We start from the raw sequence: 18,179 nt of genomic DNA, 5'->3' as shown, positions 1-18,179 counted from the left end.
GGGGCGCTCTGCTGGTGATGAGACAGATGAAGAGGAATCCCCAGAGGCCCTTTGTAGTGATTTCGGGGTGCCACCTATCCCTTCTTGTCATAGTGGCTCAGGGAATGACCTTGGGCTCAGTGGGACCTCAGAGTTGACCCTAGGAGACAGTAAGGCTTCTAAGAGACTTCAAGTTCACATGCTCTTTTAGGAAACTTGTGTTGGCTGCAGGTGAGTGGTACTGTTCGGGAGATGCTGGAGTTGGCTGCAGGGAGGGTCAGCTTCCAGGTGCCTCTCAGGCTCCTACCCGGTGGGAACTGGGCAGCATTAACTAGGGGCAGAGTCAGAGGAGGGCATCTCAAAGTAGGTGATCTTCCAGAGATGTGGGACAAACAGAGGAGTACCCGGTCAAGGAATGAAAGCAGGTAGCTGGAACTAGTCAGTCCCCTGTAGACAACCAAACCGTAGGGTTCTGGGTAACGATGAAGGCATGGGGAAGGAGGGATGGAGGGAGAGAAAGAATATGAAAACGGATATGTCTGAGGGACTACCCAGGGCAGGTTATGGAGTTTGTTTGAAGGAACTGTGGAGGGTTTAGGAGAGCAGATCTGCAAGGGAAGACCTGCAGCAGATGGCTGGTGGGTGAGGGAGGTGAGTGGTGATCTGAAGGGGCAAGGCCACCCGTGCCCAGATAGGTGAGGGGCTGCTGAGCATGGAGCAGGACACTCTGTGGAGAGCTGTGCAGACTCTGAAGAAGCCCAGGAGGGGTTAGGAACCATGGAGACACAGACATGGCTTTCCCAGAAGCAAGGCTGTTACAGAGGAGAACCGGACCGGAAGTTTTGGTGGAATAAAGACCAACCAGCCCTTCTTGGATGTGTGTTTCTGGTTAGTGGCTGGGTTTGCCCTGTGACCTGAGCTTGCCCCTATCAATGAACGGTATTTCTTGATGTCTCTCCCGTCCCTATGCTGTATTTCTTCATTCTTTTGTAAGTATTTGAAAGGGTCAGTTCTACTAACCTTTGTCCTTACCCCCATTGGGTAAGGCGATTTTAGGGTAGTGTGGCTGGCTGGCTCTGGCTCCATCTCTGGCCCTTAATACATTGATTCTTGTCCTTCCTACCGCCATTGTGGCTGACTTACCCTGCCCATCCTCTGAAGAAGAGGCTACACACTGGGCAGGAGGAAAGTGAGAAGCTCCCGGTGGTGGTCCAGCACACCACCATACTTGGCATCTTCTTGTAGTCCAGCCTTGTCTCATCTGAATAGGCGTGGCACCCGACTGATGTCACACTGTCCCTCTTTGGTCTCTGGTGCCTGTAAGAGCACCCCATCCCAATGGCTCTTGAGTGCTCAGCGTCTTGGCCTGCTGACCGTCCTACAGGACTTTTTAGTTCTGTTGGTCCTCTGAGGGTCTAGATGTTCCTTGGGTGTGCCCTATCTCTATCCAAAGAGGAGAGCCCATGGGTTAGGGCTGGTCCTTGCCTGTGGCTGCCACCGTATGGGACCTTTGAGCAGACTTGTTCATTCTTTCTACAGTGCTAAGACACCTCCTTAGGCCCTGGGCATATCCATCCCTCAGAGAGGTCCTAGAACAGGGACATCAGTTTGGAGAGGTGCCAAGAGCTGGTACACTTGGGCCACCCGCCCACACCAGCTGGCAGGCTTCACTTATTTAAACTCCAGTTTCCTCATCTTGTGAGCCATGTCACGCTTTCTAGCTCAGTGCTAATCACAGGAAGGTCTGGAGGGTAGGTTCTGTTGTGGTGGCTCCTTTCCCAGCTCCCTGAACGTAGAACCCAACAGCCTGGGTGAGGAGTCCAGGGAACAGGGGATGGGGTGACCAGCTCAGCTGGAGGCCTTTGACTCAGGTTGCCCTTGAGGCTGCTTCTGCTCCTCACTTCAGTTCCTTTGCTTTGCCCCCAAGCAGCTGTGACCCCTCCCCATGGAGCTGGGTGTGTACCTCAGTGGTGGATCAGCCCCGGAGAGGATGTGGGAAATGAGCATCTTAAATATCTCACTCAAGGGCACACTGGCCGCTAACACATGAAACCTCCGTGGGATGTGCCACTGGGTGATGTGAAAAGCTTGTCTCTCTCTGGTGCCACCGAGGACACTGGCTCAGAGAGGCTAACTGGATGGAGTCCAGTGCACTTTCTGGGCACACTGCTCTCCTCTCCAGGCCCCTCAGAAGAGTCTGCCACCCACAGGAGGGAGTGGCCGTTCCCTCCGCACAGCCTGAGGGAATTGGAGAGCTCCAGTCAGAAGGCCAGGGTCAGGAAGACAGTCCTCAGTGACCGGTTAGCTCTGGAAACAGAAACCAGACATTGGTTGGCCCGTGAAGGCTGCTTTCCCTGTGGTGTGAGTCTCAGGGGAAGGCTGGTAAAGCTGACCCAGAGTGCCCCACTGGGGTCTGAAAACCCTGAAGATGATTCAAGATAAGGCTATTTCTAGCCTCGGGCCTAAGAGTTGGGCAAAGTGTTCTAGGGTAAGAGAGAGGGGACAGAGTGACTCTGCGTACCTCAGGCTATATAGATTTCTCAGTGGTCACCAATTCTGAATTTTTAATGTTGAAAGTTTTTTTTTATTAGCACAAACCCACAACTTCCTGATCAAAACCACACACATGCATTTGGCAAAAGCTATCTAAAAATTTAAAAATTACCAAGCTTCACATTTGATCATTTTAAAATAGTCAGGATTATGCTTGCCAGGCTGTGCCCTGGATGGTTTAGACGTCAGCCATGGGCCTTTTTTGGGATGTGGGTATGAGGGGAATCTGTGGTATGAAGAGCCAGTGTTTTCCAGTTGTCCTTTCTAATATTAGGCCAAATCATCCTATGTAGAAGGCCAGGTAACCTGCACCTGTAATTCTAGCGTATGTGGATGGACCATTGCGTAGTGGGATGACGCTCAAGTTAGATGCTTGTGGAAAGTTGAACTGTGTTCACGCCACAAGAGCCAAGGACCTCAGAATGTGCCCTTGGGTGGAACTGTAGTCCTGGCAGACATGATTAGTTAAGAGGAAGCCAGAATGGAGTTAGCGGGCCCAATCCAATATGAACTGTCGTCCTTAGACAAACACAGCTCCACCCTGGAAGGCCATGTGCTAAGAATGATTGAGGCTGAGGTGGTAAAGTCATGAGCCAAGGGCTTTCAGCAAAACACCAGGAGCTAGAATGAGTCAAGCAAGGCTTCCCTGAGGGGTTCAAAGGCAGCATGGTCCCACCAACACCTCAGTTTTTTGGCTTCTGTTTTCATAACTATGAGAGGATACCTTATTTTTGAAGCCACCCAGTTGATGGCACCTTAGTTATGCAATCTGAGGAAGCAGGTACCATGTGGATTGCAACTACCCAGCCACAGCTGGCAGGACAGTAGACAGTCAACAATGTGTTAGGAGTCATAGGGTGTCTGTCTTAGGGTGTCTATCGCTGCAGCGAAACACTGTGTCCAGAAGCAACCTGGGGAGGAAGGGTTTTTATTCAGCTAACACATCTGTATCACTGCTCATCATCAAAGGAAGTCAGGGCAGGAACTCACACAGGGCAGGATCCTGGAGGCAGGAGCTGATGCAGAGGCCACGGAGGAGTGCTGCTCACTGGCTTGCTTACCCTGGATTGCTCAGTCTTCTTTATTATAGAACTCCGGAAGGACCACTAGCTCAGGGATGGCACCACCCATAAGGGGCTGGACCCTCGGCCATCAATCACTAATTAAGAAAATGCCCTACGGCTGGATCTCATGGAGGCATTTTCTCAATTGAGGTCCCCTCCTTTCAGATGACTCTAGATTGTGTCACGGTGGCATAAGACCAGCCAGCACAGTGTCCTTCTTCTGTCCACACTGCATGGTGGACAGCATCCCCATGAAGAAGTGAAGAGGCTCTTCAGTTTTGGTGATGATGGGGATATATGTACACACCCTCCTTTTCTACTAAGTCCCTACAACTCAAGTGAATGAATGTAAGGCCGACCGAGGATACTGCAGTCAGTGTAGTATTTCGGATCCAGTCTGTATTGTGCAATGCAATGGCCGAGTCCTCATTAGGGAACTCAAAGGGATTCCGCACAGTTCTTAATCCCATGGAGCTTGGGGCTGGTAATCATAGTGATGGTGCACAGAACTCACCATGTGGGATACAGTTCTAAGCACTCTGGTGTCCTCCTTCAGCAGCCACGGGACATCAGTACCAGAAACCTTCACCAGACCCCAAGATCCAAGAATGCTCAAGTGCCTGAGATCGTAACACAGAATTGGCTCACATTGTCTCATGTGCTTTAAACACCTCTAAATTCACTATAATATCAAATATAATGTAAATGCTAGGTACTTAGTTGCTCTTCTGTGTCGTTTAAGGAAAGACATCACAATATGAAAGTCTGTACGCGCTCAGCACTGATGCAAATTCTTCTTATCTCAGTCTGGAGTTGGTTGAATGTGCGGGTACGGACCCACAGATAGGGAGGCCTTGCGTACACTGATGTCTCATAAAAATCTGAGAGGTAGATACCGACGTGAGGAAACCGGAGCAGAACAGATGTTCCGTAAACTTTATTGTGTGTCCACATCGAGAAAATATCAGAGTATGGCTAGGAACCTGGGAAGTGATTTCGGATGCCGTATTCTCGTCCTCAGTAGCTAACTCAGTGCACAGGTTTGAAAGAGGAGGGAGAAACACCGTGCAGCAGCGTGCTCTCCACTGTAGCACTGTGTAGTTCTGGGAGACAGACGGTGCTAAATCTCCCCCCACCCTCAGGACAGCAGAGCAATGAGAACAAGCTCCGAGTGTCAGGGCAGTCTTGAACCCTCTGCTCTCATACTTCCTGAAGCCACTCACCCAGACTCCTGGTGTGTTGGTGGTGGTTTTTACTCTTTTGGGGGCCTACCACCCAGCTCCCAAATAATCATACATGGAGTCTTATTCTTATGTATAAATGCCTGGCCTTTGCTTGGCTTATTTCTAGCCAGCTTTACTTAAATTATCCTGTCTACCTTTTGCCTGTGGGCTTTTACCTTTCTCTATTTCTGTATATATTTTCTTTCCTTCTTATTCTGTGTCTGGCTGGCTGGGAGGCTGGCCCCTTCTTTTCTCACTCCTTGATCTTTTCCTTCCAGATTTCTCCTTTTATTTATTTTCTCTGCCTGCCAGCCCCGCCTATCCTTTCTCCTGCCTTGCTATTGGCCATTCAGTTCTTTATTAGACCATCAGGTGTTTTAGACAGGCACAGTAACACAGCTCCACAGAGTTAAACAAATGCAACATAAAAGAATGCAACACAACTTTGCATCATTAAACAAATGTTCCACAGCATAAACAAATGGAACACATCTTAAAATAATATTCTACAACACAGGTGGATGCAGGCATAGATTCCAGGTGTAGCTCAGGGTAGACCCCCTACAGGAACCCAGTGTAGACCCCTCAAAGAATCCAGTGTAGACTGCAGTAGGACCCCAGCATAGACCCCTGAAGGACTCCAGTGGAGAACCCCAGTAGAACTCAACATAGACCCCCTGAGAAACGTAACTTAGTGCCTCCAGAGAAACCCAGCATAGACTTCTGGAGGAACCTAGTATAGCCCACTGATGGAGCCGGGATAAGCCTCTAAACCTAGTAGAGATTGCTGGAGGAGCTTAGTGTAGACCCTTGGAGGAGCTTAGTGTAGGCCTCTAGTAGACCCCAGCATAGACTCCAGGAGGAATATAATGTAGACCCCTGATAGAGCCCAGCATAGGTCTCTAACTGAGCCTAGTGTAGACCCCTGGAAGATCCTAGTGTAGACCCCCTTGGTGGAGCCCAGTGTAGACCCCCAGAAGATACAAGCATATAGCCCCAGAGGAAACTACTGTCAGACCCTGGGATAGCCCAGTGTAGAGCTGTGGAGGAACACAACATAGACCCTCCAACAGTCCAAGGTTAAGTCTCTAGAGCAGTGGTTCTTAACTTTCCTAATGCTATGACCCTTTGCTACAGTTCCTCATGTTGTAGTGACCCCAACCATAAAATAATAATAATCATAATAATTATAATTATGATTATGATTATTTTTATTTTCTCTTTTGAGATAGGGCTTTATGTGGCCCAGGCTGCTGTAGAACTTGTACTGTAGACCAGGCTGGCCTCAAACTCACAGAGATCTGCCTGCTTCTGCATCCTGAGTGCTGGGATTAAAGGCGTGTGCCACTATCACCTGGATCATAAAACTATTTTTGTTGCTACTTCATAACTGCATTTTGCTACTGTTATGAATCATAATATAAATATCTGTGTTTTCGGGTGGTTTTAGGACAACCCTCAAGGGGTCATGACCCCACAGGTGGAGAGCCACTGCTCTAGAGGAACCCAGCATAGGCTCCGTGGAGCTCAGTGTTGACCCCCCCTGAGGAATCCAGCTTAATTCCTCAAGAAATCCGGCATAAACCCCTGGTCCAGGCCAGTGTAGACACCCAGAGACCTCTGTGGAGCCCAGTGAATATCTGGTGGTGCATAGACCTTGCTCAAAGGAGTGATTCCAAAATGTTTGTGGGTTTACAGGTGAAGAGCACTGAATACAGGATTTCACTCTCCATCCTTTTAGATGCCCTTTAACAAGCAGTAGAGGGACATTTTCAACACTGGTCACGATAGCAACTGGAGCTAAGCGCTTGTGAGATGGGGGCTGAGTTGTCACGGACTTAGGCCTGCCTGTGAGTGACCAGTGCAGTGAGCGGAGGGGCCACAGAGTCACACTTGAGGACCAAGGTCCTCAGGGACAGGGGGATGGTGGAAGATGGGCTGAAAGCAGGAAGAAGGGTGTGGAATTTCTTTCACAGATATGGACCCCAGATCTAAATAGCCTGTCCCCATCTCTGGCAGGCACTTGAGGTAAAACTCTCAAGAATCAGGGCTGCTATACAGGACTACATAAGGAGTAGGGCCTGGAGTCCAATTCACACACAAGAGTGGAGGGCACTCTCCCTCGAAGAGCCTCTCCAAGCCGATAGCCTCAGGGGAGGAAACAGAAGAGGTTCCTCCAGAGACTCCAATCTACCCAGGTGGAAAAAGCCAAGAAATTTAACAGCCTCAGATCAACCCAGGCAGAGCCCCTGCCATGCTCCCACAGGTAACAGTGGGCTCACAGGCTCCAGGGAACCCTTTATTCCTCCTGCTTAGCTGTGAACAATAACCATGCACCCCCAGGAATCGGAATAAGCATTTTGAAGACTCTCTCTGTGTGTGTGGGGGGGTCTTCCCACCTCTCCTCTGCTCAAACAGCTCCCAGTAGTATCTTCAGAGAACCCCTGACATCACTAAAACAAGACTGGGTCACGCTGAGAGAGGACACCATAGCACAGCTGGAGCAAACCCCAAACCCCTTAGATTACCGTCACAGAAGGGAGAACCCTGGTGGAAGGGTGAGGGGGTGAAGTTGAAGAGATCCTCCCAGAAACAAACCAAAGAGGTAAAGAGCTAGCAGGGGAGGGGAGGGGAGGGGAGGGGAGGAGGGATGGGAGGAGGAGGGACGGGAGGAGGAGGACCAATTTAAGAGCTCAAATATTTGGAGACTTTAGCTTTTAGGAGGAAATCAGAAAAGGAAAGAAAAGAAATCATCAATGATATAATTAAAGAACAATTTTCTGGCCCTGCAGGACATGAATTTCCAGGTTGAAGGGAATCTATCAGTTGTCTACTAGAGTAGATAGAAATATCTATGTCCAGCCAATGTGTGAAGTGCAGGATGGAATTCTTGGATAGAAGCAAATTCAGTAGTTGGAACAAAATGGTTCATGGTGAGAACAGAGAGTGGGGCTTTTCAAAAGCAATGGCAGTGTCAGGTGACTGAATACTTTCAAAGTTCTGAACAATGACTTCAGATAAAACACCACTTCAGGAGTACCGTTCACACGGTAGTGAAGAAATCTTGCTTGGTGTTATGGCAGACTGTGTGTGTGTGTGTGTGTGTGTGTGTGTGTGTGTGTGTGTGTGTGTGTGTGTGTGTGTTCACTCTCAAGTTAGTACCTGCCGGAAGAGGGAGAGGCTGGAAGAGGGAGCTGGAGCTGGAGTTCCTGGCGGTTGTGAGCTGCCCGATGTGGGTGCTGGGAACTGAATTCAGGTCTTCTGAGAGAACAGTTCACACTCTTTACAACTGTTTGTCTCTCTGTCCTGCAGGGCCAGAAGATTGCTCTTTAATTATATCATCGATGACTTCTTCTTTTTCCTTTTCTGATTTCCTCCCAAAAGCCAAAGTCTTCAAATGTTTGAGCTCTTAAATTGGTCCTCCTCCTCCCATCCCTCCTCCCCTCTCCTCCCCTCCCCTGCTAGCTCTTTACCTCTTTGGTTTGTTTCTGGGAGGATCTCTTCAACTTCACCCCCTCACCCTTCCACCAGGGTTCTCCCTTCTGTGACGGTAATCTAAGGGGTTTGGGGTTTGCTCCAGCTGTGCTATGGTGTCCTCTCTCAGCGTGACCCAGTCTTGTTTTAGTGATGTCAGGGGTTCTCTGAAGATACTACTGGGAGCTGTTTGAGCAGAGGAGAGGTGGGAAGAGTGTGAACTGGTGTGAACTTGTGGGGCAGCCACTAGAAGAGGTGTGCTTAAGATGATGGTGTAAACCACACAGGAGCGGACCCTGGCGGGAAGAACAGGAAAGCAAACAGGATTGGGCCAGAGAAACTCTCGGGCCACTGGTTCAGGGGTGGCAGCCAGTCAGACTAACAGGCCAGGAGGGTCCAGAGGCCACATCTTTGAGACAGTTGTTTTGGACTGAATGTTAATTTCTTCCCAATATGCACACACTGAATTGCTAAGCACCAATGTGCCATCCAGCAGTGTCTTTGTACATTTAATGGTCAAGACAGTAGAAAAGCCCACCAAAAAGTTTAGAGGAGGCATTCCTATCTCCAGGATGTTGTGGATAATGGGGATGATGATAACAGTAAGAAAAAGGAAAGGTGTGGGGAGCTGGATCCCTGCAGTGTTGCTGATAGAAATGTAAAATGTTATAATCACTGCGGGAAACACTCTGATGTTTCCTCAAAAAGTTACACAGAATTAGCACATGATCCAGCAGCTCTGCTAGTCATGGACCCCAAAGAACTGGAAGCAGGGGCTCCAAAAGATTGGTCCACAAGTCCCTAGCTGTGTTGTTAACAATGGTCAAAGTGAAGCAACCCTGTTTCTGTGATTAAAAACCCAAGACAAGAAACAATGAGGGTTTATTTCAGCTCACAGTTCCAGGCTCCAGTCCATCGTTGCTGGGAAGTCAAGGCAACAGCTTGGAGCAGCTGGTCACATCCACAGTTAAGGGCAGAGAGAAATGGACGCATGATGCTTACTGCTCAGCACACGCTCTCTACTCTACAATTGAAGCAGGATCCCAAACCAGGGAAGAGTACCACCCACAGGGTGCTGGTTCTTCCCACAACAATGAACACCGCCAGAGCAGTCCCCCACAGACATGCCCAGTCTGAGCTAGACAGTCACCCGTGGAAACCCTCTTCCCAGATGATTTTAGACTGTGCACGTTGACCATCAAAACTAACCATTACCAATGGATAGACCAACTGTGATATATCCATACAATTGAATAATGATCCATAAAAGGGGTAAGGTTCTGTTGCATGCTACAACATGGATGAGTCTTGTGAACATGTGAAGTGAAATAGACCTGACACCAAAGAAAAAGCACTGTAGGATTCCACTCATGAAATAAGTAGGGCTGGCAAACGGGTAGAGACAAGGCAAAGTGATGGTGGCTGGGAGATGGGGCGCGGGGGTTGCTGGTTAGAGGGTCCAGAGCCTTTGCTTACAGAGGTGAAAGTTTTGCAAACAGATAACGGGCCTAGCTTGGCTACTTAATGCTATGAATTGAGCACTTAAAATGGTTAAAATGGCAAATTGTATGGTGTATTATATGTATCTCACAAGATATGTATCACAATAAAGTAAGAAACCTCTCTGTTTTAAGTCTAAAAGGTTTACTTTGTCACGATACAAATGTTAAGTGGAAATAAAAGTAAATAAGGAGAGTCTGGAGGAGTGGGTATGGGGTGACAGATAAGGATGGGCAAGATGCTGAGCGGTATGGGTGGAGGGGGAGGGCCTGGGGAGCAGACACCCCGTCACAAGGCTGTGAGGGCAGAATGAGTGAAGCCTGGAAGGTGTGGGAAAAACAACAGGAGAGTCTAGGTCACAAAACTGTGGCTGCCATAGAAGGAGCCTGTGGGCAGCAGACAAAACTGAGGCGTGGTCCAGAAGAGAGTCTCTCAAAGGGCAGGCATCGTCCCAGTCACCCTGAGGGCTGGTTCCAGCTCTTGCTCAGTTCCACCCAATAAGGCTCTTGCAGTTAGGACTTGGGGATGGTGGTGGGGGTTGGAGACAGGACAACAGGGTGCCAGCTGATACTGATCCATTTCTCTTCTCCTTAGATACCACCACACGCCTGCTGCTGGGGGCCATTGCGGTCCTTCTCTTCGCCATCCTGGTGGTGATGAGCATCCTGGGTGAGCATGCCTGTCAGAGTGTGTCAGCAGCATGGTTTCTGAACACCTGGGCCCAGCATGGCTAGCTAGGCAAATTCTTCCAAATACCAGGAAGGCACACAGAAAATTAGAAGTGAAGTGGTTGGTTGTTTATAAAATTGTAGTCTAAAATACAATTCCACACGGGCTGTGCATGTCCCATTCACTGGTCCTGTAGGAAGCAATGGTAGCAAGGAATTAGTTCATAAATGCCATGGGCATTCAGAGCAAGCTAGGCTAGGCAGGCAAAGCCTATTGGAGGTGATAATTTGGAGATATGGAGACTTTAAATATCACATTCATTCAACAAACACTTGTTGAACTTTGCTACATGTAAGACCCTAGACTAAGTGCCGGTGTGAGGTGGATACTAGGAAGAGGGAGGGATGGAGGGAGAGGGAGGGAGAAGGGAGCAGAGTTCCCTGCATTTATTGATTCTCAGTTGTTTTTAGCTCAAAATAACCCTTATGCCAAAGGGGCCTCCTTTGGAGTGGAATACTCTAGATGCTCCACAGGCTTACAAACAAGGAGTGCTTTGTGCTAGTGAACAGGTTACGGAGGTAAAGCAGGGCAGGCGAGGCTCCCTACAGGGATATGAGTGCCCTGGGGAGACTTCTGGAAGAATGTCTTGGCCTCTGTGGAGTTTGTAGAAGTGATTGAAGTTTTTCTTCTCCTCCTCTTCTTCTTTTTGAGACAGGCTCCGATGTAGCCCAGGTTGGCCTTGAATTCCCTGTGTTGTTGAGGCTGGCCCTGAACTCCTGGTCTGACTGCCTTCACCTCCCCAGTGCTGAGATTAAAGGTATTCGGGGCCACACCAGGGCTGTCTAGTGTGTGCCAGCACCCCTGGCTTATGGAATGCTGGGAACCAGACTCAGGGCTTTGTGCATGCTAAGCAAGCACCCTGTCAACTGACCTGCATCCCCGCCCTCCTGTCCTCAATCTTTAAGTGTTTTATTTTTATGATTGTGTGTGTGCATGTGTGTGTATGTGTGTGTGTGTGTGTGTGTGTGTGTGTGTGTGTGTGTGCGCCTGTGTGCAGGCAGACATGGTGCTGGAGAAGGAGCTGAAAGTTCTACATCTTGATCTGCAGGCAACAGGCAGTGAACTGAGACACTGGGCATAGCTTGAGCACTGGAGACCTCAAAGCCCATCATCCCCACAGTGACATACTTTCTTTAACAAGGCCACACCTACTCCAACAAAGCCACGCCTCCTAATAGTGTCACCCCCTATGAGATTATAGGTGCCAATTACATTCAAACTGCCACAGTCAGCTTTGGCTACATGAGACTGTGTCAAAATCCAAAACTAAAACTTACCTATAAACCTTCAAATGAGCCAGGCACTGTAACTCATGCTTTTAATCCCTGAACTTGGGAGGCAGAGGCAAGCAGATCTCTGTGAGTTTAAAGCAAACCTGGCCTACATAGTGAGGTCCAGGCCAGCCAGGGCTACATACTGAAACCAAACAGAACCTCAAATGATCCCAAGAGAAGGAGAAATGTGTAGAACAAAGCCAGGCATACTTCTGGTTTTGAATTGACATGTGTTCTGATTTCCAGAAGATACAGAGTGTAAGTAAGCACATGGCAAAGAGGTCTTGGAGGGTTGATGGACATTCTGAACTGTTTTCCCAGAAAAGTGTGTGTGTGTGTGTGTGTGTGTGTGTGTGTGTGTGTGTGTGTCTGTATGTGTGTATGTGTGAGTGTATGTATGTCTGTGTGTGTGTGTGTCTGTGTGTGTGTGTCTGTGAGCTATGGAGGACCAAAGAGGGCATGGGATCCCCTAGAACTAGAGTTGTAGACAGTTGTGAGCTGCCACGTGAGTGCTGGGAATTGAACCCAGATTGTTTGGAAGAACAGCAAGGGTTCAATTAACCTTAACCTCTGGGCCATATCTCCATCCCTCCCACTTTAAAAAAGTACTCTTTACACGTATATTTATTGGTGGGTTGTGGGTGTAGCAGTCAGGGGACAACATGCCAGAGTTAGCTCTCAACTTCTCACTGCCCACTGCATGGGTCCCAGGGATACAACTCAGGTTGTCAGGCTTGGAGGCAAAGTGTCTTTACTCACTGAGCAAGCCATCTACCTGGCTCAGGACTCAAACTTAAAAGGGCTTTTCTAGAAGTTCAAGGGTAAGCAGGGTTATGGAGCTAGCCAGTGAGGGAGAGCATGGTTATGTGGGTGGCACACTGTCCTGCCAGGGTCCCACCCTGGCTATAGAGATGTAGCCGGCAGGGCCCTTCCGGTCTGAGTTCCTAGGGTTAAGAGAGAGGTCTTTCCTTGGTTTGTCCCTCTACTGTCCCCCACTGTAACACACTGGCCACCTTCCTCAGTGCCCTTCTTCTTGCCCATTTCATCTGGAGCTCCTCCCTGAGGCATGGTGACGTCAGCAGTGCCATGGAAGGGCACTGAAGTCCAGGCAGAGGGAGGGAGCTGTGGGAAGAGGACTGGAACACAGTGTCACCAGGCATCCTGGGAACGTGGCAGTGGCCGGGCACACTCAGAGACACTCAGCTTCTTCCCTCTCCCTGCAGCTTCCAAGGGCTGCATCAAGTGTGAGGCGCCCTGCCCGGAGGACTGGCTGCTCTATGGGAGAACGTGCTACTACTTCTCTGAGGAGTCCAGAGACTGGAACACGGGGAGGCAGTACTGCCATACCCACGAGGCAGCGCTGGCTGTGGTCCAAAGCCAGAAGGAGCTGGTGAGAGCCTGGGTCAGAAGCCAGCCCCCCCCCCCCCCCCCCCCCCCCGGGCCCGTGTCCGACTCCAAGGGGAGATGCACACCCAAGTGGAATGACCCTCTGGGTGCCTGTGTCCACTCACTCAGCCACTGTACAGCCATGGGGAGACAGGCGAATTCCTGGGGTCTGACCACTTGAACCTCCAGCCTCCAGGCCACTTCCATCCAAGGCTGGTTGGCTGCGCTAAACTCAGTATTAAAAGGATGGATTAGAAGATGTGAACACACGTGGACAATGTAACAGACATTCTCATTTCCTCCCATCTAAATCAAGGCACTGTTTCTCGGTTCACACCTTGAGCTGTTTTGCTAATAGAAAGGTTAAAGAGACAGAACCCGTGATCTCTGGGTCATTTTGGACATTGTAGCCCAGCGCTGCACACTTCTAAAATAGGAGTCGGTCTCAAAATCGATTTCTGTTTGTCTGCGAAGCACAGTATTTCTGTGCCAGTTTCTGAGAAAGTCCCAGAAGCACAGGTAGAAATAACCTACTGTGGTAAGATTTGGCCAGGAATCTAACCTATCCTGTGGGCCATCCTCAAATTCCCAGCCACTTAAATGAGGCCAGCTGGGGGGTGGGGCCATTTTCAGGCTGTTGGGGACATCTGTGGCAAACTTGGGAAGCTGCTCTATCTAATCTTGCTCCAGCAGTGTGACTGCCCAGGGCTCTGTAGTCATTGATCCGCACTCTCCCATCCAAGTAATATACCATCTCAGTACCCACCACACCTCTCCGGAGCCAGCATCTTCCAGGCCGAGCCCCGGCTTGGGCTGGACAGAAGTCACAAAACGATCCTCCATGCCCAGGTTTCTCTCTTTCCGTTTGCAGGAATTTATGTTCAAGTTCACACGGAGGGAGCCCTGGATTGGCCTGCGCAGAGTTGGAGATGACTTCCACTGGGTCAATGGGGACCCGTTTGACCCAGACACGTGAGCTGAGACTCCGTTTTCTAGGAGAGAGATGAGCTTAGACTGGGAAGGTGTAAGCCCTGGAGGCGGCTCTCGGACAGATACGTGTGGTTTTCTGCTAGCTAGAGTTGATAGGTCTCTAGGGCAAGTGTGTGTGGGGTCTGTGGCAGGGTCCCTTTATGAAAGTGTCCTGATTTCCCTCTAAGTCCAGCCTGGTTTGGTAGCCCTGCTACACACAGAGCTTCTCAGTGAAAGGTGCAGGTGACCTCTATCTGTGACTACCCCATCTGCTCCACTCCTGTTTGGCCAGAACTTAGTCACTTGTCCACACCTGGTAGCAAGGGATGATGGGAGGTATGGCTTCTGTAGGTAGTGGGCCCCAAATGCATTGTGGCAAAGGAAGACAGGAACTCTGAACACAGTTGCCCATGGCATTACTGATCACCTTTCTCTGTGACAGCATCTTCTGGCGCAGGTGCCCTGAGGGAGGTGTTGGGCGCACAGTGGTGCTGAGTTTGTATGGCCCAAGTGATGCGGCAATGACCTCGGGCAATGGGGGTAGCAAGTACAGTGTGGAGGTGGATTGTGGTGGCGGAGGCGTGTGTGGTGGCAGGGTAGGCTTAGGGACAGGCAGGTCACTTCAGCTGCTAGTCCAGACTCTACCTGTGGAGCCCTGTGCCCTAGGGTGCCAGGTCGGAAGGAACATGGCTGCCAATCTGACGGTGATGGCAAGAGTGTCCCCAAGGCAGGAGCTGAAGGGAGACAGGGCTGGTGATGAGTGTGGCCCACCTGAGCCTAGTGCCAGCCAGCAGCCCTTCCCGTGTCTTTTCCTGCCACCCCAGTGCTCAGGGGCTTCGCCTCTTCCCTAGCCCCTCAGCCTCTTTCTCCCAGGCCAGACCACGGAAGAGCCTTTCTTTACCTTTCTGGAAACTTCTTGCTGTTAGTGTCCCAGGGAGTTCTGGAGGCTAGGTTCTCTCAAGGGCTGACCCCTGGGCAAGGACCTTGCACTTGGGTCCCCACCCTTTCAGCTGCCAGGGCGTGAGCAGAGACCGGGTGAACAAGCATGGTTTTAACGGAATGCTCCCAGGGCTTTGCGGGAGGTCAGGTGGGCAGAGGGTAGCTCTGAACTGGGCACCTTGGAGCTGACCTTAGAATTAGGAAGGCAGGGGGCTTTGGTGGCGGGTGCGTTGATGGTTCCGGTGACTGGAGCACAGCGCTGGAACAGTGGGGGACTAAGTCAGCAAGGTGCACCAATGTCTGTCTTGGAAGATACTCCAGCGAGGGCCGGAGGTGGCGGCAGGACCTGTAGGACCACCTGTGACGGGCCGCATGTGAGCCCTTGACCTTTCTCTTCTATCACAGGTTCACCATCTCGGGTATCGGGGAGTGCGTCTTTGTGGAACCCACCAGGTTGGTGTCAACGGAGTGTCTGACGACCCGGCCCTGGGTGTGCAGCAAGATGGCCTACACGTGATGGGGCTCAGGCCGGAGGTGGCCTTCTGCCCGGGCCCAAGGGCAGTATCTGTCCTACCACCTGCTTCCAGCAGGAGCCGCCACCCTCTCTGAATGGAAATAGTGGGGAGGGTGGCCTCTGGCACTATCCCCTCTCAGGCTCCAGAGCTCCGAGGCCCTGGTTCCTGGTCTCTCTTGTCCCCAGGCAGGTCCTGCGGCTTAGCAGTTATATCTCATGTGCTAAGTAGTGTAGACATCTTGCCCCCATACACACAAGCACACGTGTACACACATGTACACACATGTACACAACACACATGCAGGCTCTCTGTAACAGGTCCCCCTTCCTTGGCTCTGCCTGGAAGCTTCCTCACTGCAGTCCTGGTGCTTCTGGGCAGAAGTGGGGCTGACGATTGTATGGCTTTTTGGCTCAGCAGCCTGTCCTCCCCAGTGGCTTCTCTCAGGTGGCTGGGGGAGGCGGGCAGGTACAGCTTCCTCTGCACCTTGGAGAGAACAGCCTGGGGCTGGAGGCCCCTCTGTCTGTCCTCCCTGCCTTCCCGGGGTCCTCGGGCAGGGCCCCTGCTGTGCTGAGGTGCTGATGAGGTCACTAATGGAATAAAGACATGACTGCATCTCTGAGTCTGCTGCCATTTGTCCCAGGGGGCCATCGCTTGGGGAGGAGCAGAGGGACGGTCTCTGGGGGCCACCATAAAGACGCACGTGTCCCAGTGTGACAAACAGCATTGTGTTGGGGCCTAGGACGAAAAAAAATGAGCAACGAAACGGAACACCTTTCCCAGCTCAGGCTTCATTTCATGGTGGCAGCTCTGTCAGTCACTTGTATGTACCCCCATTCTGGTACTTTCAGGATCATTTGGCTCAACAGGACAAATGCTTATTCACACCTACCGTGCTGGTTTGTTTCATGTCAACTTGACACAAGCCGGAGTCATCTCAGAGGAGGGAACCTCAATTGAGGAAATGCCTCCATAAGATCGGGCTGTCAGCTAGCCTGTAAGGAAGTTTCTTAGTTAATAGTTGATAGGGAGGGCCCAGCCCATGGTGGGTGGAGCCATCCCTGGGCTGGTGGTCCTGGGTTCTATAAGAAAGCAGGCTGAGCAAGCCATGGAGGAGCAAGTCAGTAAGCAGGACTCCTTCACAGCCTCTGCATCAGCTCCTGCCTCCAGGTTCCTGCTCTGTTTGAGTTCCTGTTCTGACTTCCTTCAATGATGATCAGTAATGTGGAAGTGTAAACCAAATAAACACTTTCCTCCCCAACTTGCTTTTGGTTCTGGTGTTTATCACAGCAATAGAAACTTTAACTAAAACAAACTGGAGACCTGACCATGTGTTTGGGGGAGGATTGTGGAAGAACTTTGGAACTTTGGGTTGGAAAAGCCGTTAAATGTTTCAAGCTTGGTGAGCTGTTCTGTGGGAGCTTGGAAGATAATGTTGAGGACAGGGCAGACTGAAGGTCTGACTTCTCCAGAGGGAAGCTGAGAGTCCCTTAAAGACTTTATCAGGGCTGTTTGCTATTTTGAGTTGAGAACCTGTGATTCTGGTCAGCTGGAGCTGAAGAATCAGCTGTGTTTAAGATAACAGAACCATTAAAAGTAAAATCTGGGACAGTTAATCTGGGTCGGCTGGAGCTGAGAAATCAGCAATGATTAAGACGAGACCAGCATCACTGAGGTGAAATCTCCTGGGATGCGTTTCCTCAGGGTGAGCACACAGAAGTCATGTTCCAGAGGGGCCAAGGTTGTACCTCAGGCTGGCAGCCGAACTCAGTCACCTGTAGGAGTCTCCCAGGTGGGACTGGTTTTGAAGGCATGAAGGGGTTGTGGAGAGCAGCTGAGGCTTGGCGCTGTGAGAGACCAGGAGAGGCCACTGGTAAAGAAAGGTGCAGCCTCGGTAGCAGTTGAAGGCCCAGGACTGAAGGGGTCACACAGCATTCAGGTTGGGCTCCATGAAGAGAGCCCAAGAAAGGTTATTGGTTAAACTACCCCAGCTGCAGCCAGAGACCCCAGCGATTTGGAGACTCCCCAGCAGCAGCTATGGAGTGGAACCTGCCTCAGCCTAGGAGACAAGTTGTGTGTGCTGTGGCAAGCCCTTTGGACCCCAGAAGCCCGTGAGTGGATCCCAGGCATTGGGCACTGAGTTATTTACACTGTTGGGGTTTGTTTTGCTTTGTTCAGATTGTGACCTTATCCTGGTTAGTTCCTCTTGGAATAAGAAAGTATTTAATTTTACTTTCCTGGAGCCCACAGTTGAGAGACTGAACTTTTAAAGAGATTGTGGAGTTTTAAAGAGACTTTGGATTTTAAAAGAGACTAGCTATTTTAGAGGCTGAACTTTTTGTTTGTTCTTTTAAGACGGGGTTTCTCTGTGTAGCTCTGGCTGTCCCGGAACTCACTTTCTAGACCAGGCTGGCCTCAAACTCAGAGACCCACCTGCCTCCCAAATGTGCCACCACTGCCTGCTGAGGCTGAATTTTTAAAGTGTTTGAATTTGTAAAGACTGAGAAACTTCTAAAGCTGTTTGATTTATACTGCAATATTTTTATTGATAGCCATCCTGGTGACAAATGAGGAAGG

At 50.3% G+C, this 18,179-nt stretch overlaps 1 protein-coding gene across 1 annotated transcript in view; it reads left to right on the top strand.

Moving 5' to 3' along the window:
* The window catches only part of Clec2l (C-type lectin domain family 2 member L), a 17,011-nt gene extending 787 nt beyond the window's left edge, over positions 1-16,224 (top strand). Inside the window, exons 2-5 of the mRNA XM_036182200.1 lie at positions 10,388-10,462; positions 13,020-13,186; positions 14,054-14,154; positions 15,496-16,224. Coding sequence (XP_036038093.1) covers positions 10,388-10,462; positions 13,020-13,186; positions 14,054-14,154; positions 15,496-15,607 — 455 coding nt within the window. The 3' untranslated portion in view covers positions 15,608-16,224. The remainder of the gene's footprint in view (positions 1-10,387; positions 10,463-13,019; positions 13,187-14,053; positions 14,155-15,495) is intronic.
* The last annotated feature ends 1,955 nt before the right edge of the window (positions 16,225-18,179 follow it).

Source organism: Onychomys torridus, chromosome 3 (assembly GCF_903995425.1).
Source record: "Onychomys torridus chromosome 3, mOncTor1.1, whole genome shotgun sequence".
NCBI lineage: Eukaryota > Metazoa > Chordata > Mammalia > Rodentia > Cricetidae > Onychomys > Onychomys torridus.
This window is presented reverse-complemented; position numbering and strand designations above follow the sequence as displayed.